Below are 27,024 nucleotides of genomic sequence, written 5' to 3' on the forward strand. Positions count from 1 at the left end.
TCGGTTTGCTCAGGAGCGGCTGCAGTATAACTGCGGCGGGCGGTCATAAAGTGATTAAGGCATCACTAAAGTCACATTTACGTATTAACATCTCGCAATCCAACCTGTTGTGGAACTACAGGACCCATGAGGCATTGCAAGGCTGACAGTTGCAAGCAAGACTCCCAAAGGCAGAGGCATGATGGGATTTGCAGTTTGCGTGACATCTGGTGGGCTGCAGGTTGGACACCCATGTAAAATAAAAGGGTTCGCTCACCTTTATAAAAAAAATATTGGCTATGCAGGTAAGGGGCGCCTGTAGATAAAAGCAAACTGTGCAGCTTTAACCGGCCACAGCAGTTCAGCGGGATTCAGATGATTTTTCATCAATCTATGGGCAGACTATTTGTCCTGAAGTGGATCTATCAAGCGACTTCCAATACAACCAGCCTGTCAGTTTTTTTTTAATACGATCGCTTCCTCTGGCTATAGCTGCCAGCAGTGATCATTGTATTCAGATGATGAGGAAACCTCCCGGTGTAAAAACACAATAGCCCTGGGGGAGGGATTCCCCCATCAACACTGACTGTGTTTATGGTGGGAAAGAGGGATTTTCTTTCCTTCAACCTGTGGTTAAAGGAATGCAAATTGCTTAATGTTTGGCCAGCCTTCAATCGAAGTTGTGTAATTCCCTTGCTTTAGATGTAGGCCATTTATGTACCTCCAGAAGCCTGGCTAAAAAACTTCCAGACATGGTGACAACAGCGTATGTGCTCTAGCAAAAAGGTTGAGCTTTAAATCACACACACTGCACATAGAGGTCTCTGGGCAGCTGATATTTCCGAGATCACTACACGTGCCCAGCAAAAAAACTGAGCTGTCAAGGACAGCTCTTGGCCTCCACTACCGATATCCTGCGGGACCAGCTCCCCATTATGTGACCACTAATCATCCAATCACAGTGGTCACATGATCGCCAATTCTTCCCGACCTCCCCAGGCCTAAGTGGACTATTTCAGTGGCAGCTGGTGCTCCATGGGGGGGGTTAACAGACAGACCACATCATACCCGCCCCCTGACCACACCAGCTCGCACACCATACCACCCCCCTCGTCTCACTCACCCTGGACTGATGTGGAGGGTAGGCAGCGGCGGCAGCTTCCCCCGGCGCCGGCACCCCCTGCGTCTCCTCCCTCCTCCTTGGCCAAAAGCATGGCCTCTCCTTTCGGCCAATCAGAAAAAAGGTCTCAGGACCCGCTTTCTGTTTGGCTGGGAGAAGCATCAGTGTGATAATAGGAAATGTCACACAACTGGGTGGGCTCAGGGTGCAGTGCTCTGCGCCCCGAGCCCACCCTTTTTTGAAGCCTATTAGAGCCTCTGGCTCTAATCACGTGCTAAAAAAAAAAAAAAAACCCTATTGGAATCCATGAGTTCGGCGCCCTACATGTAGATTAGGGGGCCGGCGCATGGATGGGGGGGTGGCGCCCCTGCACCCCCAATAGACGGACCGCCACTGGACTATTTACTAAATCATTAGGTGCGCTTGTTGGAAGAGCTGTGTGAACTCCATGTAGCCTCAGCTACATAAAAAATACAGAACTGTGTTCCGGCAGTGGGACGGGAGGCGGAGATTATGACAGCATCCACCTGCCTCTCAGCCAATCAGAGGAAGCTTTATATTCATTTCATAGAAAGCGAAGCTTTCATTGAATAGCCAAACATTACTCTGCCCGACTCCAGGAGTTAAACGGAAGTTCCTGTCCCACTGCCGGAATACAGCGCTGTGTACTGTATGTAGCTGAGGTAATATAACACGCCTGGCAAGCGCACCTGTTAGTGCAGTAAATCGTTTGTTGGACCAGTCCACGATAAGGGATCATTTTTGTGGTGCCTGGATTGGGCTTTAAAAATGTATTGCACCTCGACATTACTGACAATTTTTTAAAACTAGAATTGTTCTGGGGCCTCTCATTTGATGATGTCTCCATAGTTCCAGGGCCAACAGCACAGGATTTTCTGATAACCAATTAAGGAACATTTATCCCTCTGACCACCAATGTAGGGGACATTCTTCCCACTGACAACTTAAGCGAGGAGCATTCTTTTGACTGATCACCAATGTAAGGAGCATTCTTCCCACTGACCCCCAATGTAAGGAGCATTCTTTCCACTGACCACCAATGTAAGGAACATTCTTCCCACTGACCACCAATGTAAGGAGCATTCTTCCTAATGACCACCAATGTAAGGAGCATTCTTCCCACTGACCACCAATGTAAGGGACATTCTTCCCACTGACCACCAATGTAAGGGACATTCTTCCCACTGACCACCAATGTAAGGAGCATTCTTCCTAATGAACACCAATGTAAGGAGCATTCTTCCCACTGACCACCAATGTAAGGAACATTCTTCCCACTGACCACCAATGTAAGGAACATTCTTCCCACTGACCACCAATGTAAGGGACATTCTTCCCACTGATCACCAATGTAAGGAACATTCTTCCTAATGACCACCAATGTAAGGACCATTCTTCCCACTGACCACCAATGTAAGGGACATTCTTCCCACTGACCACCAATGTAAGGGACATTCTTCCCACTGACCACCAATGTAAGGGACATTCTTCCCACTGACCACCAATGTAAGGGACATTCTTCCCACTGACCACCAATGTAAGGGACATTCTTCCCACTGACCACCAATGTAAGGAGCATTCTTCCTAATGAACACCAATGTAAGGAACATTCTTCCCACTGACCACCAATGTAAGGGACATTCTTCCTAATGACCACCAATGTAAGGAACATTCTTCCCACTGACCACCAATGAAAGGGACATTCTTCCCACTGACCACCAATGTAAGGAACATTCTTCCTAATGACCACCAATGTAAGGAACATTCTTCCCACTGACCACCAATGTAAGGGACATTCTTCCCACTGACCACCAATGTAAGGGACATTCTTCCCACTGACCACCAATGTAAGGGACATTCTTCCCACTGACCACCAATGTAAGGAACATTCTTCCCACTGACCACCAATGTAAGGGACATTCTTCCCACTGACCACCAATGTAAGGGACATTCTTCCCACTGACCACCAATGTAAGGGACATTCTTCCCACTGACCACCAATGTAAGGGACATTCTTCCCACTGACCACCAATGTAAGGAGCATTCTTCCTAATGAACACCAATGTAAGGAACATTCTTCCCACTGACCACCAATGTAAGGGACATTCTTCCTAATGACCACCAATGTAAGGAACATTCTTCCCACTGACCACCAATGTAAGGGACATTCTTCCCACTGACCACCAATGTAAGGAACATTCTTCCCACTGATCACCAATGTAAGGGACATTCTTCCCACTGACCAAAGTAAGGGACATTCTTCCCACTGACCACCAAAGTAAGGGACATTCTTCCCACTGACCACCAAAGTAAGGGACATTCTTCCCACTGATAACCAATGTAAGGGACATTCTTCCCACTGATCACCAATGTAAGGAGCATTCTTCCCACTGACCACCAATGTAAGGAGCATTTTCCCACTGATCACCTATGTAGGGGCATTCTTCCCACTGACCACCAATGTAGGGGCATATAGGGTTTCCCATGGGACAAAAAGGGTGAGAAAAGCTGATGTATAATATGCATTGACAGTGGGCAGATTGAACCTGCAAGAAAGAATCATGCATGTATATAAATATAAAAAAACATGTTTTATTGCATAATCCATCAATCTATGTACAATGTAGAGATCTGTGACGGTAACATTGAACAGTAGAAGATACTGATTCCATTGAGCCACGTCAAGTTATTATTTGTAAAAAAATGTTAAGTCCTGAAAGTCATTAATATTGCAGTGGAAGGTCCACAGTCTTTAGTTTTTTTTTTTTTTCCAGATTTTTAAAGTGTCATGCGTGAACATTTCTTTTTCGGGAGGCTCTTTGTCAGCCCATGTCTGGCATGGAGACACACGGTAGCAGAGAAAATTCAAGAAACAGAATCTACTCTAGACATATAAAAAAAAAAAAGACTGAAAGACACATAGATGAACATTGTCCATGATACATGTAGCATATTTCAAGTCCTCAGTGAGACTTATGGCAACCGCTAAACCAACGCTGAACACTAACGGTGTAAACCTACACTTCATTGCCCTTTAAATTTGTGGAGGGTGCCAGCAAACCCCCCACTAGCACTTAATAGGACAAATGCTTAACCCAACTTAAACGACAGGTTCCCAACTTAAACGACAGGTTCCCATTGTAAAGTGATGAGGTGCATAATCAAGCTCTTCCGTGTGTGTGAGAAACTCAATGAAGCAACAACTCTTCACCAGTCTCTTGTTCCCCAAAGGTTACCCATTCTCTGTTTTCAAACATGGTTCGTGGTCAAGCAAAAAACAGAGACGTTTACCTCTGGCTCGGCTTTGTACTCCATTGGTTAATCAACCCTGTCTTAAAGCGGTCCATGGTCTTTCTTCAGCAACTGCTCTTGGCTTGCGTATAAAAAAAGCCCGACGTCGAGAAAGGCAGCTTCCATAGCGGACGAGCACGCTCTTGGTTGGCACTCTTTTCTCGGGAAGAGTCCATGAGGTTTGGCTTCACTCACTGTTGAAGAAAAGACTTTGTGAGGAAGCCTTTGCTCTAGCCCTGGTAACGACTCAAGGATGCCAGGTTTTTTAGGCTAGTCAACGACCCTCCAAGGCCAAGGTGACACTTTAAAGAGGGAGGAGGAAAAAAAAAAATGACATTTTTTTTTTTCTCGCATAAACGATTAGGAAAAGTTCAGTGGCTCTGCCCACTCCACAGACAGAGCCACTTAGACTGCAGATCCTGCTGAGCGTGGTTGGGATGGATGCAGGTACTCCAGGTTTGACACCCCCGTCGTTTCGTCAGAAGGTAGCCGAGACTGGAACTTCTTCATTTGTTCCGGGCTGGCCAGGTTCTTTAGCAGGCAGTTCTCTCTTTCCAGCTGAGAGTTTTTCTCTACTAGCTCTTTGATCTGCTCCTTTAGAACCTCCACCTCTTCTCGCACTGCGTACATGAGATGGTTCTTGACCAAGTCCTAAGAGAACAAATTTAAAAAAAGACATTAGCGAACAATGCAACTCAACGTAGCATTTTTTTTAGTCAAGTTTGTAAATTAATATGGCCAACTCTAGAGTTTCACCATACATAGATCTGTAACCTTCTACAAAGTCCTACAAAGACGAAAACATCCAAAACCTGCATTAAAATCCTACCAACCAGTACTACATTGGATTTCCGTAACCTAAAGTGGACCTTGCTGTCTGCTGCGACTAAGCTCTATATGGAAGCCCACAGCCCCGCATCCTACATCGCAAGGCCTAAAAATAAAAATTAAATTACTTGTTCATCTAGGCCAGACTTTCCTAACCTTTTCAACCCCAAGGAGCCCTGGAAATAACTTTCTGCTCTTGGGGAACCCCTGCTAAAATTTACTATATATACAACTCATGAACCATGATGGTCAATGGGAAGAACACACACTTGTGGTCATTGGGAAGAATTTTCCAAAAAAAAATCAATAGTGTCAGTGGGAAGTGATCTGAGGGGGGCCTCAGGGATTCTCAACCTAGGTTCCATGGGACCCTAGAGTTCCTCCAGTGGTTGTTAGGGGTTCTTTGAGCAATGAGCCCCTAGCAACCTCTGGAGGAACCCTAGGAATTCATGGAATCTTGGTTAAGAAACCCTGGTCTAGGCGAAGGTAAAGGAACCCCAATTAACCTGTGAAGGAACCCTGGGGCTCCATGGAACCTTGGTTGAGAAACGCTGATCTAGGTGAAGGTAAAGGAACCCCCTGACAACCTCTAGAGGAACCCTGGTTTAGAAACCCTGATCTAGGTGAAGGTAAAGGAACCCCCTGACAACCTCTAGAGGAACCCTGGTTTAGAAACCCTGATCTAGGTGAAGGTAAAGGAACCCCCTATAAACCTCTGGAGGAACCCTGGTTTAGAAACCCTGATCTAGGTGAAGGTGCTCTCATTGGTTCTCAGTAAGCTGAAGATGCCAAATCTCATGGGACTTTGCTCCTACATGGATGTTGGGGACTAAAGTATGTATTTTTGTTTTCTTAGGACTTGAGATTTAGGATCAGGTGGTGGAGGGCTAATATAAAGGGTTTAGTAGCTGTAGAATGCAAGAAAAAAAAAACACCTTGGGAAAGGTCAAGTCTCTCAACACTCTCATGGGTTTCTGAATGCAATGAGGATGCGAAAGCTTGTGAGAGTGTGCTCCTGCACACACACTTGGGACCAAGGTATGTATTTTTGTTTTTCTTCTAAGACCTTAAGCTTTAGAATTCGGTGATGGAGGGTTAATATAAAGGGACTATGTCGCTGCAAAATGCCAAAAAAAAAAAAACAACCTTGGCAAAGGTGAAGTAACTCAGCGCTCTCATGGGTTCCTGAGAACGATGAGGATGCAAACTCTCATAAGAGTCTGCTCCTGCGCCGACACTGGGGACCAAGGTACATATTTTTTTTTCTTCTTGGACCTTGAGCTTTAATATCAGATGGTGTAGGGCTAATAAAAAGGGCTTAGTCGCTGCAAAATTCCAAATAAAACCCCACATAAGCAAAGGTGAAGTCAGGTGAAGAACGATGAGGATGACAAATGTCAAATGTCATGAGAGTCTGCTCCTGCACCGACGCTGAGGACCGAGGTATGCATTTAGGATTTAGGCCCCTTTCACACTTGTGCGACTTTTCTTGCGATTTGGGACTGCAAAGTCGCATGACAAGTCGTGCTTCATGATTTACGGAGAGTACCGTTCATATCTGTACGACTTCAAGTCACAAAGACTTCAAAGTAGTCTCTGCACTACTTTGGGCCGATTTTAACGTGTTTTCAGGTCTAAAGAGGTCAAATCTAGTCAAAATCGCTGCAAAATTGCAGCAACAACATCGCAGCAAAATCGTGCGACTTTTAGGTTGCACAAGTGTAAAAGGGGTCTTAATGGAATCTTGGTTGAGAAACCCTTATCTAGGTGAAGGTAAAGGAACCCCCTACCAATCTCTGGAGGAACCCTGGTTGAGAAACCCTGATCTAGGTGAAGGTGGTCTTATTGGTTCTGAGTAAGCTGAGGATGCCAAATCTCATGGGAGTTTGCTCCTGCACGGATGCTGGGGACTAAAGTATGTATTTTTGTTTTCTTAGGACTTGAGATTTGGGATCAGGTGGTGGAGGGCTAATATAAAGGGTTGAGTTGCTGTAGAATGCCAAAAAAAAAAAACACCTAGGGAAAGGCCAAGTCACTGTCATGGGTTCCTGAATGCAATTAAGGATGCCAAATCTTTACAGAGTCTGCTCCTGCACCCACACTGGGGACCAAGGTATGCATTTTTTTTTCTTCTTAGGTCTTGAGCTTTAGTATCAGGTGGTGGAGGGCTAATATAAAGGGCTTAGTTGCTCTAAAATGGCAAAATAAAACCCCACCTAGGCAAAGGTGAAGCCACTTAGCGCTCTTATGAGAAAGCCGAGGATATTAAAACTCGCAAGGAACCCCTAGCAACCTCGAAACCCTGGTCTAGGTGAAGGTAAAAGAACCCCCATCAACCTGTGGAGGAACCTGAGGGCTCCATGGAACCTCGGTAGAGAAACGCTGATCTAGGTGAAGGTAAGGTAACCTCCATAAACCTGTGGAGGAACCTGAGGGCTCCATGGAACCTCGGTAGAGAAACGCTGATCTAGGTGAAGGTAAGGTAACCTCCATAAACCTGTGGAGGAACCTGAGGGCTCCATGGAACCTCGGTAGAGAAACGCTGATCTGGGTGAAGGTAAAGGAACCCCCATCAATCTGTGGAGGAACCCGAGGGCTCCATGGAACCTCGGTAGAGAAACGCTGATCTGGGTGAAGGTAAAGGAACCCCCATCAATCTGTGGAGGAACCCGAGGGCTCCATGGAACCTCGGTAGAGAAACGCTGATCTGGGTGAAGGTAAAGGAACCCCCATCAACCTGTGGATGAACCCTAGGGCTCCATGGAACCTTGGTTGAGAAACGCTGATCTAGGTGAAGGTAAAGGAACCCCCATCAACCTCTGAAGGAACCCTAGGGTTTAATGGAATCTTGGTTGAGAAACCCTGATCTAGGTGAAAGTAAAGGAACCCCCTATCAACCTCTGGAGGAACCCTAGTTGAGAAACCCTGATCTAGGTGACGATGAAGTCACTCAGTGCTTTAATGGGTTCCTGAGAAAGCTGAGAATGCCAAATCTCAGGAAAGTTTGCTCTTGGACAGATGCTAGGGACTAAATGATGTATCTTTGTTATATTAGGACTTGAGATTTAGGATCAGGTGGTGGGGGGTTAATAAGGAGGGCTTAGTTGCTGCAGAATGCAAAGTCTGTTCTAATGTAACACCAATTATATATAATGAATGAATATTACACAAATTAGCTTTAAGCATACGTTAAAACATCTATAAATGAGACCAATAATATCATTTCCAGACTAGGGATAATACTATTAGTTGATATTTAAAAGATTTAATAAATTAAAATAATAAATAAATTAAATATTTAATAAATATTCATTACTGACACATGGAAGACCTTTTTAATATTCTAAGGCTGAAGCATATACATTTTAGGGGTTAAAGGAAACAAAAAAAAAAAAAAAAAAGAATTATTGTTTAATGTGTAACTCAATCTGCTCAGTTTCCCTCTCAAGGAATAGGAATTTCCCATAGGCCTTAGACCGAAGGTCCGCAGTTCACACTGCAGTCGCGAGCTGTCCAATGAGATTTCAGGACCTCAGTGGTAAAAAAAAAAAAAAAAAATCTGCTCAGTAACAAGCTTCGCCACAGGATGCAGCCTTTTGGGAAAAACAAGGAAACCTTCACTGGAAATTCTCCTTAGCTTGCCAGCTTTGCATCTGATATTTGCTTGTGTGCAAAATCCTGCACTGATTCCAGTACAGTAAATACACATTGCCTCTGGGTAAGAACATCATGGGACTCCTCTTTAATAAAAGACACATTTCTCTGACCTGGATACTTGCAGTGAAGGAATACAGTGCAAAATGTCATCTTTATGGGAGCATTATTTTGCAAAAGGTGTTTTTTTTTTTTAATTTATTTTTTAATGTGTCCTCCAGGTGGGCTTTACTTTAATGCAAACGATATGTTTTGCATTTTGCATATCATTTCTTTGCAAACCATAAGAGTTTGCAAAAAGACCCTAGCAAAAAAAAATAAGGCAGATGCAGGCATATCAAAAACAGTGGATGCATGGGCATACACAGAGATAATACTCACCATGGCTTGCTCGATTTTGTTATCAATCGCCACCACACTTGCTCCTGAAGCACTGCAAACATGAAAAAAAAAAATGTTATTACTAAATGCGGTTTTAATTTTAATTTCTAAAACATCATAGTCATGCAAAAAAATATTGAATAGATCTATAGTTATATAACAGGCATTCTATAGCATTCTTCTGGCAAGAGAATGCAGTGTATATTCCCCTGAGGGGGTTTGAACCTGACAGCACAGACAAAGCAGCAGCCGTCTCGTGCAAACCTCCAAGAAGGAGGAGGAAGCGTCTAGCTGTTCCAGTCCAAACCAGGAAAATCCTGATCTAACCGACCAGCCGTGGGTTTTTTTTTTTTTTGTAGGCATTGTAACAAAGCTTGGGCATGTCGACGTTATCAGTAAACAGGTTACTTGTGATGTAACCTTGCGACGCAAAGAAACAAAAAAAATGCTGCTAATTTTATTTGCGGTAACGCAACAATTAAATTTTCTAACAAACATCAATACATATAAATCCTGCATAATATTAAAAAAATAAGAACATTAATAAAAATAATAAAAAAGCAATAATAATACATAAAAATAACAATACTAATATTATTCACTGCAATGCAACAGATGCAGAATTTTAACAAATTCTGCATTTAGTTAAAAATTTGCAGCAAATAATAATACATAAAAATATCAATAATAATAATAATAATATTATTCATTGCAATGCAACAGAGGCAGAATTTTAACAACAAATTCTGCATTTAGTTAAAAATTTGCAGCAAATAATAATAATAGATAAAAATATCAATAATAATAAAAATAATAGTAATAATATTATTCGTTGCAATGCAAAAGACGCAGGATTTTAACAACAAATTCTGCATTTAGTTAAAAATTTGCAGCATTTGTTAAATGATTTTGGATTACTTTATAAAAATTACTTTCTAAATTAAAAAATGAACTGCAATGCGACGGCTATATAAAAATACAAAAGTCGACTTTTTTGTTCCCTGTGTGCAGGCAGGCGCCCCATTTCTGCAGCGACACTATGAAGGTAAAATTATCAGCCGCTAAGCCCAATGTACATAAAAAGGGATAAAATATTTACCTGTTATCCAGTTTAACGGAGACGGTGTCGGCCCCCAGAAGGGAGGAGAAAAATGAGATGGAAAAATTGTGCAGTTCGTAGACTGCCACCTCCATGGGGTATTTACACATTCCTGTACTCATCTTTGCAGGAAAAATATCTCGGCTTCCACAAGCTACAATGTAATCTCCAGTAGCTGGGGTGTATCTTACTGTACGGTAGCGGGTGTTTGAATGAACTACGTTAAGACTGTTCTTTGACTTCTATTGCTGATGCAACCAAGGCACAGACTGACTGCTATTTCAGAGGGCTCGGTCCTTATATAGCTGTGGTTGGTGACATCATATGGTGTCACCCTCCCATGCAAATAAGCTGCTTTCGTAACTCCCCCCCCCCCCCCCTCCTTTCTTCACTCCAAACCAGAGAGCTAATAAACAGCCTCGGTTCACTGCAGCACACTGACATATATTTGCAAGCCGGCTGCTCTGAGAACATCGATTGTACTATGCTGAACCTGTAACTAAAGAGAGAAAATAAAAAAACAGACCTGAGCCCACATGTGATAAAGGATGTTGTTTTATGGCAATGATGTCATTTCCAGTGATATTCCGTGCTTTTTTTGGATGTTTGCACTAAAATAAATCATGCAATGCCCCTAAAAAACTACAGCAATATCACTAGTATAGCACACCCAAAATTAGCATGCATGTAAAAATTGCTTAAAAAATAAAATGTGTCCATATGTATAAATATATGTATGGGTGTGTATGAATGTATGTATGAATTATTGTATGTATGCATTCATGTGTGGGTATGTATGTATGAATTTATAATTGTGTGTATGTATGTATGTATGTATGTATTTATGTATGTAATGGTGTGTATGATGTATGTATGAATTCATGCATGCATACCTACATATATGTATGGGTATTTATATATGTAGGTATGCATGCATGCAATAATATGTGTGTGTGTGTGTGTGTGTGTGTGTGTGTATGTATGTAAGCATTCAAATATGTATGGGTGTGTATGTATGTATGTATGGGTGTGTATGTATGTATGTATGTATGTAATGGTGTGTATGATGTATGTATGAATTAATGTATGCATGCATACCTACATATATGTATGGGTATGTATATATATATATATGTATGTATGTATGTATGTATGTATGCATGCATTCATATATGTATGTATGAATGAATGTAAGCATTCAAATATGTATGGGTGTGTATGTATGAATGCATATATGGGTATGAATGAATGCATATATGGGTGTGTATGTATGAATGTATGTATAGGTGTGTATGTATGTATGCATTTATGTATGGGTGTATGTATGCATATATTATGGCTGTGTATGCATGCATGTATGTATCTATGTATGAATGTATGGCGTGTCAAAAATTGCTTTTGTATATTAAGGCGCAGTTGCGCCGCTGTGAGAAAACTTGCAGTGAATCGCATGACAATCGTAGGAAAAACTGCACCGCCTTTTAGGGGCCATTGAAAATAATGACACCTGAACCCGTGTTTTGCACTCGTAGTGTGTTCTGAGATTGCAGGCAGAATCCCCCCATAACATGTTTTTATTGTCATTCTTTCTGGCCAGCCTAGAACGGCGTTATGTTGGGTTTATTTCCTGACTGCTCTGCTGTATGTAAGGTAGGGTTAGGGGGTGCAAATGAATCGCCTTGCCTCTGGTGCGGATAACCCACACTACACTAAGAAAAAAAATAGCACCTAGCTGGCTCCTTGATCCAAAGCAAATTTGTCAAGCCCTGGGGTAATGATAACCTTGTAGCATGGCAGAGCAACAAACAAATTATGACCTTTTCTAACTGATACAAATAATGTTTACATAGCGCAGGAACATTATGCAAATCTATTTTTATAATGATATAAGCCCTGGTGATATATAGGACACAAATATTTCAGTAACAGCATCCACATATGATCTCACTGAGTGACATATGGCTCTTGTGGAAATGCTGATCCTGCATTATCCCTACATCCAGACTGTATACACACATTGGGAGAGGAAGTCCTCAGCCGCTTCAGCATTCCTAGATGTCCATCTGCAGCTCTGAACCCATGGCTCCCCCTACTGGCCTCTCCGCTCCTCTACATAAAAACACCAAAGTCCTATTTACACTTGTTCACAAGACAGAGAGAACACTGTGTTCTCCTTTGATATGATATAGCCAAAACAATACTGAAGGCAAAGTGTTTTGTGGCTTCTTACACAAGCCAGATACATTTTTGTTTGCGCGCCGGAGCTGTTTGCAAGGTGTGGTCGTCCTTAACGCGACCTCATTTCGAAGTATGACTCAATATTATCCAAGGATTAGGTAAACTTTGTCATGGCAAGCATTTTCCCATTTATTATTAATAACAGCGAGTATAAATTTTCCATAGAGATGTTTCGGCTATCTGCACAGCAGCAGATGCGAAGAGGAATGGAGGGAATGGCACGTTCTCTTCTCCTCTGCAAGTGCAAATATTGGTTATATACCGACTATGGGACAATAAGAAGTTCCTCATCTCCTAAGGATTACCTGAACCTTCTTCTCACACCTTTAAATTGTTTTTCTGACGCTCTTGTTCCTCTATTCTAAATTTCCTTACAATGTCTTCGAAACCCAAGCCCATCGCTTCTTAAAAAGTATGGTGTGCAGACTGGTGTGGTCCGGAAGGGGGGGGGGGTATGGTGTGGTCCGGAAGGGGGGGGGGTATGGTGTGGTCCGGAAGGGAGGGGGGGGTATGGTGTGGTCCGGAAGGGGGGGGGTATGGTGTGGTCCGGAAGGGGGGGGTATGGTGTGGTCCGGAAGGGGGGGGTATGGTGTGGTCCGGAAGGGGGGGTATGGTGTGGTCCGGAAGGGGGGGTATGGTGTGGTCCGGAAGGGGGGGGGGTATGGTGTGGTCCGGAAGGGGGGGGGTATGGTGTGGTCCGGAAGGGGGGGGGGGTATGGTGTGGTCCGATCTGTGACTGGTGACAACGGTTCTGAAATCTCCTCCTCTACATTTGAAGTCAGTTCTTCTTGATTGGAGGTGTCACAGATCATACGGGGTCAGTGTCAATAGAAATCACACAGTCCTGGATATGTGTTGTTATCTACACACGCACACAGAGTTTTTTTTCTAAAGTTTAAATGACCTCATCTGCTCCTTCCCACCCCAACGGGGGCCTCTTCCACCCTCGGGCCCAACAGCAGCCGTGTTGCACAGCCAACTTTCTGTGGATATTTGCATGATCCAGCAGTGGCTGAACATGTAATCACGGTCTCTCAAGTGAAGAATGTCAGCGTACTGTGTGTTGCTTTGGCTGCTTGCAAAAAAGGGTGACAACGCTACAGCTGGACACAGTAAGCGTTGTCATCCCAAAAAAGGATATGCCTGCGGATACACCTTACTGGTGGTATAATTTAAAGTGTATGTTAACCGTAAGGCCCCTTTCACACGGGCTTTCCAATCAGGTTTACCTGTCAGTTTTTTCAGGTGGACCTGATCGGATGCTCCATGCAGCCCTATGGAGCAGCAGACACCCGCTGCTATCTGATCCGATCCTGTCTGTGAAATCCGGAAGGACAGAAACCCTAACGCAGGGGTCTTCAAACTATGGCCCTCCAGTTGTTCAGGAACTACAATTCCCATCATGCCTAGTCATGTCTCTGAATCTCAGAGTTTTACAATGCCTCATGGGATGTGTAGTTACGCAACAGCTGGAGGGCCGTAGTTTGAGGATCCCTGGACTAACGGATCGAATTAAAGCAGACAGATGGTCCATTTTCATCCAATCCAATCTCCTAGCTGGAGAGCGGGCCTCTGACAGCTCCGTCTCTGCAAAGTGAGCGGAAAGGACCCTAAAAGTGATCTTAACCACTTAAGCCCCGGAAGATTTTAACCCCCATTCCGACCAGGGTTTTTTTTGCGATTCGGCACTGCGTGACTTTAACCACTTAAGCCCCGGAGGATTTGGCTGCTAAACGACCAGAGGGCATTTTGCGATTCGGCACTGCGTGACTTTAACGGACAATTGCGCGGTCGTGCGACGCTGTACCGAAACGAATTTGGCGTCCTTTTTTTCCCACAAACAGAGCTTTCTTTTGGTGGTATTTGATCACCTGTGCGATTTTTTGATCACGCGCTATAAACAAAAAAAGAGCGTAAATTTTGCAAAAATAGCAATATTTTTCCCTTTTTTTTATATGAAATTCCCCCAAAAAAAAATGTAAAAATCAAAATTTTTTAATATTTTCGGCCAATTTGTTTTATGCTACCTATGTTTGGTAAAAAAAAATCGCAAAAAGCGTATTTTGATTGGTTTGCGCAAAAGTTATTGCGTTTACTAACAAAGGGAAAGATTTTTGTCATTTTTGTTGTTTTTTTTTTTAACGCGTAATGGCGGCGATCTGCGATTTTTTTTGCGGTACTGCGACATTGCGGCGGACAGATCGGACCCTTGACTGACATTTTTGACACTTTTGGGGTTACCAGTGACATTTCTACAGTAATCAGTGCTATACATATGCACTGTTACTGTAAAAATGCACTGGTAGTGAAGGGGTTAACTTTATTTGAGCGGGAGGGGCTGTGTGTGTCCCTAGGGGCGTGATTCTAACTGTGATTGGCTGTGGCTTCAACTGTATGCAGAGTGATCAATGGATCTACATAGTAGATCCATGTGATCAGCTCTCATACAGAGAGGAGAATGACAGGCAGCTTGTTTACACAAGCTGCCTGACTATCTCCCTCTCCCCCGCCGATCGCAGAGTGGCCGGCGGCGATCGGGTCCGCCGGTCACGCGCGCGGGGGGGTCCGTGACCACGCGGGAGCGGGAGCGCGCCTCCGGCGGCGCGCGCTCGCTCCCTAAACCCTCACAGGCGAGCGACGTAGACCTACGTCACTTTGCCTGTGAGGGGCTGACCGCCGCCGTAGATAGTCGTGCGGCGGTCGGCAAGTGGTTAACGGACAATTGCGCAGTCGTGCGACGCTGTACCTAAACTAATTTGACGTCCTTTTTTTCCCACAAACAGAGCTTTCTTTTGGTGGTATTTAATCACCTGTGCGATTTTTACTTTTTGCGCCATAAACAAAAAAAATAGCTTAAATTTTGCAAAAATAACAATATTTTTCACATTTTTTTATATGAAATTCCCCAAAAAAAACGTAAAAATCAAAATGTTTTAACATTTTTGGCCAATTTGTTTTCTGCTACATAGGTTTGGTAAAAAAAAAAAATTGCAATAAGTGTATTTTGATTGGTTTGCGCAAACGTTATTGCGTTTACTAACTAAGGGAAAGATTTTTGTCATTTTTGGTGTTTTTTTTTTAACGCGTAATGGCGGCGATCTGCGATTTTTTTTTCGGTACTTCGACATTGCAGCGGACAGATCGGACCCTTGACTGACATTTTTGACACTTTTGGGGGTACCAGTGACATTACTACAGTAATCAGTGCTATACATATGCACGGTTACTGCAAAATGACACTGGCAGGGAAGGGGTTAACTTTATTGGGGAAGGAGGGGTTAAGTGTGTCCTAGGGGCGTGCTTTTTACTGTGATTGGACATGGCTACTGGTGTAGGAACAGTGATCAATGGTCCTACATAGTAGAACCGTATGATCACTATTCCTACACAGGGGAGAATGACAGGCGGCTTGTTTACATTAGCCGCCTGCCTTTCTCCCTTCAAGGCGGACGATCGCGAGTGACGCACGGACTTCCCAGGGAACGAGCTATTGGCTCACAAGTAAGTGACAGGCTAGTGACGTACCGGTACGTCACTTTGCCTGGCCGGGGCTGACCGTCGCAGTATATGTACTTGCGGCGGTCGGCAACCGGTTAAACATATGCAAATTTCAGTTTATGGTCAGTGAATGCTTATAGCAGGCATCACTAAATGGCGGACTGCGGACCAAGTCACTCTCCCATTCGGACCGGCGCGGTCCCGCCATTTAGGAGCCTTTTCTTCCCCCCTGCTGTCGCTCTGTAATCCTCACAGAGCCGACAGTGAGAGGCGGACAGTTCTGGTGGGATGGGGGCGCTGCCTGAGGTTAAGAAACAGGCGATTGGCTGCTAAGACATGAAGGACAGTCCTAGCAGCCAATCGCCAGCTTGCAATACCCGCCTCCATCCAGACAGCGCAGCATGTCTCCCTTTGATCCGTCTGTGTAACGTAGGACAGTGAGGGAGATTAAGTTAAACAAGGCTAAGGACTGAATTTGGGGGGGGGGGAATGTTGAGGACATCAAAGTGTGGGGGAGCTGAGGACTGTAATGTGGGGGAATACTGTAAATAGGGGCAGAGGACATTACTGTTAATGAGGGTTAATGTCAAGGAAGTGTGAGAGTACTACTGTGAAAGGGGTGGAGGGGGGATGATGTAAAGGGGGAGCTGAGGACACTCCCCAAGAGGGGATCTTGATGTGCAGTGGGGACCGAGGACGCTGATGTAAGAATGGGTTAAGATCTGTGCATGTGTATTGGTCGCAAACGTTTTGGGCTGCACTGCCCGCAAGAAACACAGAAAGAAGTCTGTGGATGAAACAATTATCCAGAAGGGTTGAGCCAACCACCTTCAAAGTCCTTTACCTTTTTAAAAAAAAATTGCGCCACACCAAGCCGCATGGTGCTGCAGCAACTTTGGCGCACGTGAAAATGCGCAACGGTACCGACATGATATTAAGCCTTCTGCTAGAAGAAATTTTTACTGACCGGACCTCAGTGAATTGTAATTCAATACCTCTGGCTTATAGTATTAGCAGGTTTGAACTGGGGATGCCTAGTTGTGAATACTGTAACTTTTAAAGGACTCTATTATTGGGTATATACAATGAACTGCCTATGAGATCAAAAGCTCTGCAGCTAAAAATACACATTAAGCCGGGGTCTATGTAAATATTTATTTTTACATCTTAAAAAAATGGGACCTTTTGTTTTGTTTCCCAAATATTTTGCTGATAAGTCATAATGTTGATGATGTAAATAAATATAACAGGGAACTGAACTGAATCACAATGATCATGAAACTCTGCGTTGTCCCCATCTGCCACCTGCTGGTAGAAAGCGGGAAAACATGCATTTCTTTAGAGTCAAAGGTATCAAAAGGATGAAGTGCAAATTGCTTTTAGTATTTTAGATGTACTGTATGTATTGTATGTTTGTATTTTTTTTTATATTGCAAGTGTGACATTATTAAAGTCTTATATTTGTATTTATAGTGACTAAGTGTGCAATTTCAAAATAATATCCTTGATTAGTGAGCAAAACAGGAATGTCCTGTATGCAACTATGTGTGTCCCTAATCAGATTTTACAGTCAACTAAACAAACATTCATTTTCTCTTACCAGCTATACTAATCCTTAGGGCTCATTCACACGGGCATGCAGGAGGCAAGAGAACCCCTCCCAGCAAGCGGCTTGCTAGGGGGAGCACTTGGAAGGCAGGAGGAGCCAGGAGCACCAGCGGCGGACCCCAGAAGAGAAGGATTGGGGTTGCTCTGCGCAAACCATTACACAGAGCTGACTAACTTGTGTAAGAAAGATGTATACACCTACCTATTTTCACCCCGCTCTGGTCTGGTCACGTGATCCTGCTCCCGTGTCAGCCAGCTGCAGGGGAGAGGAGGGAGCAGCAGCAAAGGATGGGCCATGAAAGTCTATGGGTGATGTCAGTTTTAGGCTTTGTCGAGCACTCCCTCCTCTCCCCTGCAGCTGCCACTGGCTGACATGGGGGAACAAGGTAAGTAGCTAGCCTAGTCCATCTTTCCTACACTGGGTAGTCAGCATGTACTGTATATAGTTAGTTGTTTTAACCCTGCTCTGGTCCAGTGATGTGATCCAGCTCCACTGCGTCAGCCAGCTACAGCCGCAGGGGAGAGGTGGGTGCACTGACAAAAACGGGCCATAGTGATCTATGGGTGACGTCACCGCTCCAGGCTTTAAGGGGCGTTGCTTCTCTCCCCTGCAGCAGCCACTGGCTCACAAAGGGGATCAAGTGACCGTACTGGAGCAGCCTGAAAATAAGTATATGCATCCTTATTAAATAGTAGTCAGCATAGGTGTTAGGAGGTGGGAGGGAACATTCCCTGTGTTCTGCTGTCTCTGGGCCCCTGTGTGCTCCCCTGCCCCCCCCCCCCCCACTGTGCTCCCCTTCCTATCCTGCTGGCTGCTGCAGGGGATGTATCACAATAGAGAACCAGGAAGGGGTCAGGAAAAATGTCATTTACCAGCTCCTTCCTTTTCTGAAGGGACAGAGTCATAGTCAGTGACATTGTAAAAAAATAAAATAAAATAAAATGATAAAAAAATAAAATAAAATAAAAGGATAAAAAAATAATACAATTAAAATACCAAAAAATAAAAACTACTGACACCAGTGGGTGAACTTCCAGGATCGCAAAGGTCACACTTGCGACCGGGTCCCTGGCATTCCACCACCGTGGGGAGGCCCCAAGATGGCAGGAAGCTGCCCACTGCATTACTTGTGAAAGGGCCCCGCAACGAGTGTAAAGGGCCCCAGGATCAGTGGGAAGAGCCCCAGGCTTGAAGGGAAGGGCCCTGGCCAGGGGTCCGGGGGGGGCCCTTCATGGTTTCTTGCACCGGGGCCCTGAAAGTTCCAGTTCTGCCTCTGCCTGGAAATCTAATTTATTTGCAACAACGCCCGTCTGCTAAAGGGCAGCGCTTTTCTGTGCGCGACGGGAAAGCGTGGGATTTTGCGCATATTCCCAACATAAACCGAGTGTGTACATAGGCTTAGTCTTCCAATCCTCACTCACTGGGACGAGGAGAGAGGTACGATGTCGGTGGTTGTTGGCAGCGGCTACTTATTTTTTTTTTTCTATCTATTTTTTCACTGCCCAGTATATGATATGACCGTGTGCCTGGGCCGAGGTGCTGACAATACAGGTGAACACTCCGGGTATGATATGTGCACGTCGTACTCTGCCACTTTGGATCTGCTTGCGGTGAAATGTGTGCCAAACAATTAATCACAGAGTGTTTTAGAAACAAGGTCACACAATAACATGCAATTAAAGCCGCTTCTGACTCAAGTCGATGGAATGTTAATCTCACCAGGCAGAAGAATACATGAAATGCTCCAATATCATCGAGTGGTTTTATTACATTACCAATTTCAGCTTCTGTTCCAGCACTTGGTTTTTTTTTTTTAGCATGTGTTCAGTTTCCAATTATTACTAACTGGACACGGCACAGCCAGGTGCCAATACTGAGGAGACCAGGCTACAAAATGATTTTATGGAGCAAGACTTTATCATCATTGTCCATCAGCGTGGCCCAGCTATGGACAAGATGTGAAGGGAGGGGGGGGAGGCGTTAGCAACAAGTTGGATTTTAAGTATAAGGCACACGGGACGTTCTAAAAACGCCAGTAACTTTGTAGTGAGTTTTTCAGCGGTTTTTAGCTTTTTTGCATTGACGTTTTTCAGCGTTTTTTAGCTAGAAATCACCTCTCTGCTATTTTAGTAACTCCCACTTTCCCACAATGCAATGCTTTCCAGAATTGCATCGCATGAGTGCTCACAGCCATGCGATAAGATTTAGGTGCGGGGAAAAAAAGGGTCCTACAACATTTTGGTGCAAATGTGGACCCTTTTTTACCCCGCATCAAAATCGCATCACATGGGTGATGCAATTCTGTCAAGCTCACTGCATTTTGCAATCTGTTTCGGGGTGTCGGTCATGGAACATTGGGTGGAGCTCACGGCAACGCTCGCCACACGCGGAAGAGACACGACGGCCATCTTGTCGGTGGGATGCAGCAGCATCAGACCATCAGAGAAGATTAACACACGACGCCTACTACTAGCGGTGATCTTGTAAGTGATTTACATTGTTTTTGGGCCAAACTATCAAGACAAGTTACACTATGAGGAAGTGTTCTGTTTCTTTTTAGGGCTCTATGATGATGATGTGACGGTCGGTTGCTAAATGCTGGGAATAAGGAGTGGAGGATCCTATCTGCCTATGTTGCATGCTTTATATGACCTTTGTGATGAGGGTCATATACATCCGGTAAGAGTCAGTGTGTACGGGTGTTTGGTGGTGGCTCTCTCCCACTAAGGATCTTCACCTCTCCCACTAAGGATCTTCACCTCTATTTTGCATAAGGATCTTCACATATATCCGTACTGGTCACCTAGGGACTGTTTCTCTCCTGGATTTATATGGACATTCTGTGTAAACAGTTTTTAGATTAGCGCCACATTTATATATACATTGCCTTTGATCTGTCATTTCAGGATTTGTGTTGGCTGCTTTTCGCCTTTTTTGAGATTATAATTATTATAATTTATTTATTACAGCGCAGCAATATTGTGGTATATTTATGAAACATTAAGCCCCCGTTCACATCAGGCAGATTTGACATGTCAAATCAGAGCCTATTGCCGGCAATGCCACTGTCCGAATTGGTGCAACTCTGACTTTGCAGCGCCGCATTGATCCCCAGCTTTCATGTGAAAACAACCGATGCGGCTCAGCAGCCGCTCGACCATTATCACAAGCAGCTGAAGGGGAGGGGCCCCTCCCGCTGCTCTACCTGGGTCTCCTGTCCCACTGGACTTGCCGGTTGGTCGGAGTCCCGAACAAAGCCGGGTTCGGCTTCGATCCGGTCTGAGATGTAGTAACCAGGAAGTGAAGTCACAACGTCACTTCCGGTTTACTCAGCAGCCAACGGCACTGATTTAAAAAAATCCAAAGTATTCAAAAACGCCAATATTGGAATTTTGCAATGTTGTACATTGTATACTACTGTATGTTGTACATTGTATACCCCTGTATGTTGTACATTGTATACCCCTCTATGTTGTGGTCTTTAAGGTGCCCATCTAATCGTTTTTTGAAACTATCGATGCTCCCCGCTGATACGACTGCTTGTGGAAGAGAATTCCACATCCTCACCGCTGTGACAGTAAAGAACCCCTTACGTATTTTGAGGTTAAACCGTTTTTCCTCTAGTTTTAGTAGTGAATGGCCACGTGTCTTATTGTATTCCTATATATATATATATATATATATATATATATATATATATACTTGTAAGCAACAAATGTCAGAAGTAGGCCTGGTCTTTAAGTGGTTAAAATGTAATTGGGAAGAAATGATCCCAAAAGAGATCCTTTTCTTTTGATACAATCCTTCTAGATTGTAAGCTCTAATGAGCAGGGCCCTCTGGTTCCTCCTGTATTGTAACTTTATTGTCTTCCCTCATATTGTAAAGCACTGCGCAATGTTGGTGCTATATAAATCCTGTATAATAATAATAATAATAATAATAATCTCCAGAAAAGATCTCGGATGACTCTTCTCTGCCAATAATCTTCCTTTATACGAGGACTTTAGTCTTCTAACATTGATAACAACATATCGGGAACAGGCAGAACTTGCACTTTAAGAAGTTCATTGTCAGCTGTAAACAATTAGAGGTCAACAGTGTGCGAGGAAAACATCTCATCTACCAGCGAGCTTTCCCAGTCTGTAAAAACTTAAAAATAGAGAGCCGGCCGCAAATAGAAGCTGCAGGATAGTCGTCTGGCTTTTGTACAAGTTCAGTATACCAGAGATGAATACATCGCTCTATACATACAGAGGAGGATTCCTTCATTTTATTATATTATGTAAACTTTTATAACACCAGATGTTTGCCAGGGACACCCACTGCCTTTCCGTACGAATAAAATACCACCAAAATAATCAATACCTTTGTAGCCAGTATATATATATATATATATATATACATACATACATACATACATACGCACACACACATACACACACATTATATACCTAATATATATAACATTTAATATATACTTCCAGAACGGCGTTTTCTATAAATTAGTATCATTTGCTAGAAAATTTCTTAGAAACCCCAAACATTATATATATATTATATATATATATATATATATATATATATATATATATATATATAATTATATATTTTTAAAGCAAAAGCTTTAGAGAATAAATGAGTGGCTATTACAAAGTTTTATGTTACACAGTATTTGCACAACAGTTTTTCAAAACGCAAAAAAAAAAAAAAAATACTTTTTTAAATTTCATTGCAAAAAAACACAATACATAACCCAATTTTGTTGTCAAATATAAAAGACGATGTTATGCCGAGTAAATAGATACCTAATATGTTATGTTTTAAAATTGTGCACGCCTGTGCATTGGCGACAAACAACATTTTACTATCTATAGGCGAAGCTTTAAAAGCCTTTACTGGTTACTACTTTAGAAATTCAGAGGTGGTCTGGCGCTAGAATTACTGCTCATGGTTTGGCGATCACACTGATACCTTACATGCATGGGACGATCGCTGTTTGCGTGCGAGCAGGACCAACGCATGCATTCGCCTTTGCATGCGAGCACAGGGGCACTTTAATTTTTTTTTTCTTTTTAATTTATTTTATTTTTACACTGCTGTTTTTTTTTTTTTTTTTTGTTTTTTACTTTTATTGCTGTCACAAGGAATGTAAACATTCTTGTGACAGCAATAGGTACTCTTTATGGAAAATATAAGGCCCCAAATCCCTCCCCTGCCCTTAAAAGCTCTCGATCACACCAAGATTGATGTTTTAGAATGCTTTTGATGTTTTTAAAATGGCGCCAGTGACAGGTTACCATGGCCAAGAGCCGATCAAAACCAATCTAAGTTTTGTTCGGCTCCCCGACCAACTCGGGGCCCCTGGAGGAATGGGAGAGCCAGAGAAAGCCACAGGAGGAGAACGTCCCCTACCGCTGCTTGTAAAAGCAATCCAGCAGCTAGTTAAAAACGGTAGCAGGTGATGCCTGCCAACTCGTGTGTTGCACGATATTTGCACAGCTGTTTATTAAGGCTCCGTTCACATGTAGGCGTTTTTGGGCATTTTTGGGGAGTTTTTCTGCTCTAGGATCAGCTCTCAAAACGCCCAACAAGACAAATCCTATTCATTTCAATGGCCCCTGTTCACATCTGAGCGTTTTGACGCTGTAAGCAAAACGCCCAACGCTCAAAAAAGTACATGAGCTTCTTTTTGGGCAGATTACAGGCGTTTTCCATTGGTTTATATTCAATCTAAAAACGCCTGCACAAAAAACGCCTGTAAAACGCCTGTAAATCGCGGTAAAAATCGCGGTAAAAAACGCTACCCTCAGGTGTGAATGTAGCCTAAACCCCTATTTTCAGTGGAAAAAAATAGACTAAAATGTTTTTTGCTGCACGCAAATACAACATAATAGGCATTTTATGGTCAAATATAAAATATTTGGTTACGTAGAGTAAATAGATACCAAATGTGTGAAGACTCTAAATTGCGGAAGCCGTGAGAGGACGAAAAAAAAACGATGGTACCTAAAAAGTTTTGATGAACGTTAAAAGTAGTGATCAACCGATTATCGGCAAAGGCGATATATCGGGGGCCGATCTGCACTTTGCCCAATATATCGGAATCGGCCACCATTACCGATATTCCAGGAAAGTGCTTGTACGGGAGTGATGGCTGCAGCTAGAGGCATCACCCCGGTACCGGCGTCCATAGCAGACGGTCGGCTGACTTGTAATGACAGCTGATGCGGCTGAAAAGCCACTCGGCTGTCATTACAAGGAGCGGGAGGGGACGTCCCCCCCCCCCTCCCCTCCTCCCGCGGCTTGCCCGGGTCTCCCATCCCACCGGGAGATCCGGGCAACCAGCCTGCACGGCTGCCGAAGACCCGATCAAAACCTCATTCGGCTCTGATCGGGTCTCCATGTAAAAACCCCGGAAGTGATGTCATGACATCACTTCCAGGGTCTCGGCGCCAGATTAAAAAAATGACAGCTTTCAAAACAGCCAAACTCTGCATTTTGAATGCTTTTAAGTGCAGAGGAGGTGGTTGGGGTCTTTTAGACCCTCAGATCCCTCCACAACAGTACCTGTCAAGTGATTATAAAAATTATTATTTTTTTTTTTTTAATGTACGAAAAAATATCGGCCAATACCAATATTGAATGGCCAAAATATCAGTATCGGCAATGAAAAACCGATATTGGTCGATCACAAATTAAAAGTCTTTACCAGTTTAGAGTTAGCCATGAAATATGGCCCTAGAATTACAATGCTTTCACTCTTTTTGTGGTGATACCCCACATCGCTGTACCTACGACGGGGGGAGATGGGAGTGCTGTTGAAAAAAAAATAATTTTTTCCCCCCCATTTAATTTTTGTTTACACTTTTTTTTTTTTTCATTTAACTATTGTTATCACAAGGGGGGTAACAAGCCCCCTATGTAATAGCATGGTCCTCTTTATGGAGACACAAGGGGTCTATTAGAACCCCAAAGTCTCCCCCGCCCTCTGCAGGAATCAAGCACGAGAGCAATCAGCGATCAGATGCAGTGCGTATCCTTAAGGACCCTTTCACACTAGTGCGACTTGTCCCGCGATTTTGGACCGCAAAATCGCATGACAAGTCGTTTTCCATTATTTTCAATGAGCCCCATTCATATCAGTGCGTTTTGAAGTTGCACCGACTTCAAAGTAGTTCCTGCACTACTTTGGCACGATTTTAGTTTTGAGGTATATAGCCATTGCTTTCAAAATCACGGCAAAGTCGCGCCGCAAAATCGCGTTGCATAAGTGTGAAAGGGGCCTTAGGCCTCTTGCACACGATACTCCTGTTTGAGCATCTATTTTTTCATCCTTTTTTTTTTTTTTTGTATGTATTTGCGTGTATTTCACGCAAATGCTGGGAAATGTATTCTCACGTTCTTGTTCCGCACATCATGTAAATGGCCATTTGCGCACATTTGTGTATTTGCGTGCATGAGATGTAAATTGACCAAAAAAATGCAGATTTTTCTATTTTGTTTTTACTGAAGAACGCACGGCGCTTGTTTACGCGCCTGTGTGCATAGGCACATTCCAATTAATGGGCTGTATTTTATCTCCGTAAAAAAAAAAAAAAATCTGTACTGAGCTTTTTCAAGCTGCAGTGTGCAAGAGGCCTAAGTATCCTTTTACTAAGTTTGTATTGTTATTTTTTTTTTTGTGTTTTTCTTCATAAGCAAAGCATTTGTTACCGTTTTTTATATAAGCAAAAGAGCTGCATTCAAGCCTCAGTATTCATTCAGGCCAATGTATGGTTACACAATGTCAGGAAACAGGAAAACGTTTCACCAGATTCCTGTTAGCGTGCTCCTGCATGCTCACCGCGGCTGTTACATATACTGCTCCTAATTTACTGAACATCTCAACTCGGGGGAACATTTTTCTGATACTCGTACACACCGATTATGGCTGGGTTCACAGTAATGTGGAGTTTCCTCGCATCCAATTCACATGACAGGAGAGTGTGACCGGCTCTCAATGGAGTGACTTGCAGAAAAGTCCTGTGCCTGTTCTGGTCTGTTTCAGATCCTAATTCTGTCAAAAATTCGGACCTGAAGCTTTGCACTGGACCGCCTGCTGTGAGCTGCTTCGAATTCAGTGTGAACCCAACCTTAGGGCTCATTCACACCGGAAACTGCACATAACTGCGTGTTTTTGACTGCATTTGTAGTTGATGTGCAGTTGAGTGCGTTCGCAGTGCATTTTTCTATACATTTTTTCGGCTTGACTTTCTTGGCTTAAAAGGGGCACAGTGCATTAGAAGCGCGTCTGTAGTGCGTTCCCTGCATTTGCGGTGCAGAAAAATCCAGCATGCTCTACTTTTTTTTTTTACTGCGCTGAACTGCACTGCAATGATGTGAACTGTGCCCATAGGATTACCTTGATTTTGGGTTGTGTATGCCAGCCTTTTTCTGCCAGGGTGCCCAGGCACCCTGAGGTGCCTTGGCAAAATGCCTACAATTTTCCCCAAAATTGTATAAAACCCGGTGGGTGGAAGAAGGCTGCCTTTTAGTTACACAAAGCCACAGGTTTTTATTGTACACCATTACAGCCTTCTAGCTGGCGGCATCCTAATGACCAATGACATCATCAGTTGATGAGGATGTCAGTTGACTGCATATCATCCGTGTTTGACCCTCCCTTGCCCCGCTTCATCAGCTTTGGGGGGTCTCAAGATTGAGGGAGAAGAGAAATACTAGTCAGTACCAGTTTGCAAAAGTGTATTTGCTTTGGAAGAATAAATCACCTCTAACTTTGGGTGTCCTACATGTATTGATTTTGCTGCATTATGTAACACTATCAGAGTAGTTCCTACATTTTAGAATGGGGTGCCTCAAGACAAGTCCATAGTTTTGGAGGGTGCCTCGAGATTGTCCATAATTTTGGAGGGTGCCCCGAGACTGTCCATAATTTTGGAGTGTGCCCTGAGACTGTCCATAATTTTGGAGTGTGCCCTGAGACTGTCCATAATTTTGGAGGGTGCCCCGAGACTGTCCATAGTTTTGGAGGGTGCCCCGAGACTGTCCATAGTTTTGGAGGGTGCCTCGAGACTGTCCATAGTTTTGGAGGGTGCCTCGAGACTGTCCATAGTTTTGGAGGGTGCCTCGAGACTGTCCATAGTTTTGGAGGGTGCCTCGAGACTGTCCATAATTTTGGAGGGTGCCCCGAGACTGTCCATAGTTTTGGAGGGTGCCTCGAGACTGTCCATAGTTTTGGAGGGTGCCTCGAGACTGTCCATAGTTTTGGAGGGTGCCTCGAGACTGTCCATAGTTTTGGAGGGTGC

The 27,024-nt window shown here is 43.6% G+C and overlaps 1 protein-coding gene across 1 annotated transcript in view; it reads right to left on the reverse strand.

The window, feature by feature from the left end:
* Nucleotides 1–3,695: 3,695 nt before the first annotated feature.
* TSC22D3 (TSC22 domain family member 3) overlaps nt 3,696–27,024 on the reverse strand; it is a 93,853-nt gene continuing 70,524 nt past the window's right edge. The window contains exons 2-3 of the mRNA XM_082263947.1: nt 9,275–9,326; nt 3,696–5,062 (exon numbers count right to left, since the gene is read on the reverse strand). Of these exons, the coding sequence (XP_082120073.1) occupies nt 4,817–5,062; nt 9,275–9,326 (298 nt within the window). The 3' untranslated portion in view covers nt 3,696–4,816. The remainder of the gene's footprint in view (nt 5,063–9,274; nt 9,327–27,024) is intronic.

The sequence above is a fragment of the Pelophylax lessonae genome (assembly GCF_965119305.1).
Source record: "Pelophylax lessonae genome assembly, chromosome: 7".
NCBI lineage: Eukaryota > Metazoa > Chordata > Amphibia > Anura > Ranidae > Pelophylax > Pelophylax lessonae.